This window comes from Carlito syrichta, unplaced genomic scaffold (genome assembly GCF_000164805.1).
Source record: "Carlito syrichta isolate Samal-C Ts95f unplaced genomic scaffold, Tarsius_syrichta-2.0.1 Scaffold143017, whole genome shotgun sequence".
In the NCBI taxonomy this organism is placed as follows: domain Eukaryota; kingdom Metazoa; phylum Chordata; class Mammalia; order Primates; family Tarsiidae; genus Carlito; species Carlito syrichta.
The window spans coordinates 69,607-72,923 of NW_007087113.1; the positions used below are offsets into that span (position 1 = coordinate 69,607).

At 53.4% G+C, this 3,317-nt stretch overlaps 1 protein-coding gene across 1 annotated transcript in view; it reads right to left on the reverse strand.

Moving 5' to 3' along the window:
- The window catches only part of CACNA1A (calcium voltage-gated channel subunit alpha1 A), a gene marked incomplete at both ends in the record, with an annotated part of 213,447 nt that overhangs the window by 68,903 nt on the left and 141,227 nt on the right, over positions 1–3,317 (reverse strand). The window contains 2 exons of the mRNA XM_021708598.1: positions 1,481–1,619; positions 2,657–2,690. Of these exons, the coding sequence (XP_021564273.1) occupies positions 1,481–1,619; positions 2,657–2,690 (173 nt within the window). The remainder of the gene's footprint in view (positions 1–1,480; positions 1,620–2,656; positions 2,691–3,317) is intronic.

Consider the following 3,317-nt stretch of genomic DNA (forward strand, 5'->3'; position numbering starts at 1 on the left):
AAAAGAACAGGAATGCTAGAGCCCGTCTGTGTAGATGAATTCACCTCTCTGGATCTCATTTTTTTTCACCTGCCAAATGGTGCTAAGCACAGCATCAACCCCATAAGTGTTTCTTTGTTTTTGAGTCAGGGTCTCTGTCACCCAGGCTGGACTGCTGTGGCATGATCATGGCTCACCACAGCCTTGACCTCTTGGGTTTAAGCAATCCTCCTACCTCGGCCTCCCAAGGAGTTGGTGCTAAAGGCAAGTGCCACCACACCTGGCTAGTTTTTTGATTTTTTGTAAGGTCTCATTATGTCGCCCAGGCTAGTCTCCAACTCCTGGGCTCAAGTGATCCTCCTGATTTGGCCTCCTAAAGTATGAGATTACAGGTGTGAGTCACTGCGTCCGGCCATAAGCGTTTCTTTAGTAAAATAGATAATAAGTCAATTAAATAAAAAAGTAAATGCTCAGGGTGGCTCTCCAGGAGGCAGGTTGCAGGAAGCAACCCCTGCCCCAGTTTCTTTGACATGATTCTTCCTTGAAAAGAAGCATTTTGAGGGATCCAGGTTTCAGAAAATCACAACCCCTGAGCCACTGTGACATTCATGTGACAAAACTCTCCCCTAAATAATTCTATCCGAGACAGAAGACCATGGACCTCAGAGACATCTGCCCAGAGCCCAAACCCTGCTAGAGAGTAGAGGTTCAGAGCAGAGCTCAAGGTCCAGGGCTGCCACAAATGGTTGCTCAGGCTGTGTACTGCATGAGGCGGCCATTTCTACGGGGGGCCTCTCACATCACAGATGGTATGGATTTGGATATTCATGATAGTGATTTTCTTTTCTTTTTTTTTTAAGTGAGAAAGTAGGATTTACTGACAGGACAGAGAAGCTGCCACAGTGGGATGGGACCCGAAGGGGTTGGCCGACCGGTGCTTATATAGCCCTAAGACTGAGCTGATTGGCTAGCACTAGCTGTGAGATGTTGCTGTTCTGATTGGTCAGTACTAAGGACCAATCGGCAGGAGGTAGAGGCCTAATGGTGAGCTGATTGGTTGCTTTTCAATCCCAGCAGTGAGTTCTTAGCTCTAGCTTGAGAGGCTCCTAGGGAGCTTGTTTACCAACACTGAGCCTGAGAGGTCCGGGGAGTTTGCTACTTCGCTACATTGTTACCAGAGGAGGGGGGAGTTTGCTACATTATTACCAGAGGGCAGAAGAGGGGGAGTTTGCTACATTGTTACCAGAGGAGCTGCCTGTCTGTCTGCCTAGTCCTTCCCTAGCTATCTCCACGGACAGTGATTTTCTAGATGATGGCAGGAAGGGTCTCTTCCAACAAAAGCAGGATGTAACGACAAATGTCCACTTTCTAGGACTTAAGAAAGGGGCATCGTTTTCCAGTGGGTGTAAGTCTCCCCACCCCCTTGCCTTCTGTGGGGCTCGACCTCCACCAACCCAGCAGGAGCCCCGGGAATCCTGCCCTGGCCATGGGCCGTACTCACGGGTTGGTCGTGGACAGGATAAACATGGAACTGTAAGGAGGCATGGGCTTGGGGCCGTCTTCCCCGGGGTCATCCTGTTCCTCCTCCTTCTTCTCTTCCTCTTTCTTTGGCAGTGGGTCTGGGTTGGCGTTTTTGTTCACTGTTGGGACAAGCACAGATACCAGGCTTCCTCCACCCTTCCCCACAAAGCTATGGGCTCTGGTGCACTTCCAGGGCAGGCCATGGGCAGCCGACCCTGATGCCCGCAATCCTCTCTCCGCAGCCTCCTGAGTAGCTGGGACTTCAAGCATGTGCCACCAAGCCTGGCAAACTTTTTGATTTTCTTTTTTAGTGATAAGGTCTTGCTATGTTGCCCAGGCTGGGCTCAAGTGATCCTCCCGCCCTCGGCCTCCCAAAGCGCACTGGGATTACCGGTTGTGAGCCACTGTGCCCAAAGCTCCTCATGGCTGTAATGTGTATGTCTCCTCTCCACATTTTAGTTAAGGGAGGCAGGCCATGTATACCCAAAATCATAATGAAAAACAATAGCGATAATAACAGCAAACATCTCAGCAACACCGAGTCCCCAGGGGCTGTTCTACTGTATACCGGGTGCCACGGCATGTCGTAGAGTCCTCCCAGGGCCCTGAGATGGACATTCCAGGATCCCCATTTTACAGGTGAGGAGACAGAGGCACAAAGGAGGTGACTTGTCTCAGGTCACACAACAGGATTTGAACCCTAGGCAGCCCAGTCCCTGGACGACCGCTCTCAGCCACACCACAGCCTTGAGACGGAGGCATGAACACAGACCCACCCCAGGAACTACTGAGTCTCCCACAGTGGCACTGCAGGGTTTCCCCCATGGCACTCTATCCCTGTCAGCCTCCGGACCAGGACCCTGCAGCCTAGCCTAGCTGTGCGTCCATGGGCAGCACCTCTGAGCCTCAGTTTCTTCAGCTGCAAGACGGGCACAGGGCCAAGATCGACCTCCAGGGACCACGGCAAGTGTCTGTCAAGCAGACCTACGGCCACCTCTCGCACAGAGCTGTCACCTGAGGAGACCAAGCTACCGTCATCCTGGGAGCCACTCTGGTCAGAGAGGCTCGTCTCTGAAGTCTCTGTGCCTGGTCCTGGTCTCACCCCTGTGAGGTGCGCTGGGCCTCTGTCCCCTGACACGGGGGGCTCCTGGCATACCCGGAATGCGGTCAAGTCCAAACTGGGCCGTGTCCTGAGGGTAGAGCACAGCCCAGGTTTGGAAGGAGGAGTAGGAGAAACAGAAGGCAAAGGAGCTGGGCTCGGTGGCTCAGCCTGTAATCCCGCGCCTTGGGAGGCTGAGGTGAGTGGGCTGCCTGAGCCCGCAGGTTCGAGACCCGCCTGGGCAACTTGGTGAGACCTCATCTCTACAATAAATTGCTGCACTCCAGTCTGGGCGACAGAGTGAGACTCCAACTCAAAAAAAAAAAAAAAAAAACAAAGAAGGCAAAGGATCCTGTCAGTGGTTTAAAGAGAACTCAGGCTGAGATGGTGACTTGGTGGACAACTCAAGTTCATGTCACCTGTCTTTAGAATATCTTTTAATTCCCTCCCTCCCTCCCTCCTTCCTCCCTTTCTTCTTTCCCCTCTTTCTTCCTCTTCCTCCCCTTTCCTTCCCCCATTCCCCCCACCAACTTCGAGAAAGTTCAACATCACAGCTGCAGCCTGGGATCCCTTTCTCTGGGCCGGGGGCCTGGAGGGCCACCTGAGCCCCATGTTTCCACCAGAGGTGTCCCTCCTCCTCCACCAGGGTGGCTGCGGCTCCCCGGGGACCCCGCAGGTCCGGATCTGGGGCCCCCGCGTCTCATCTCGCCGAATCCTC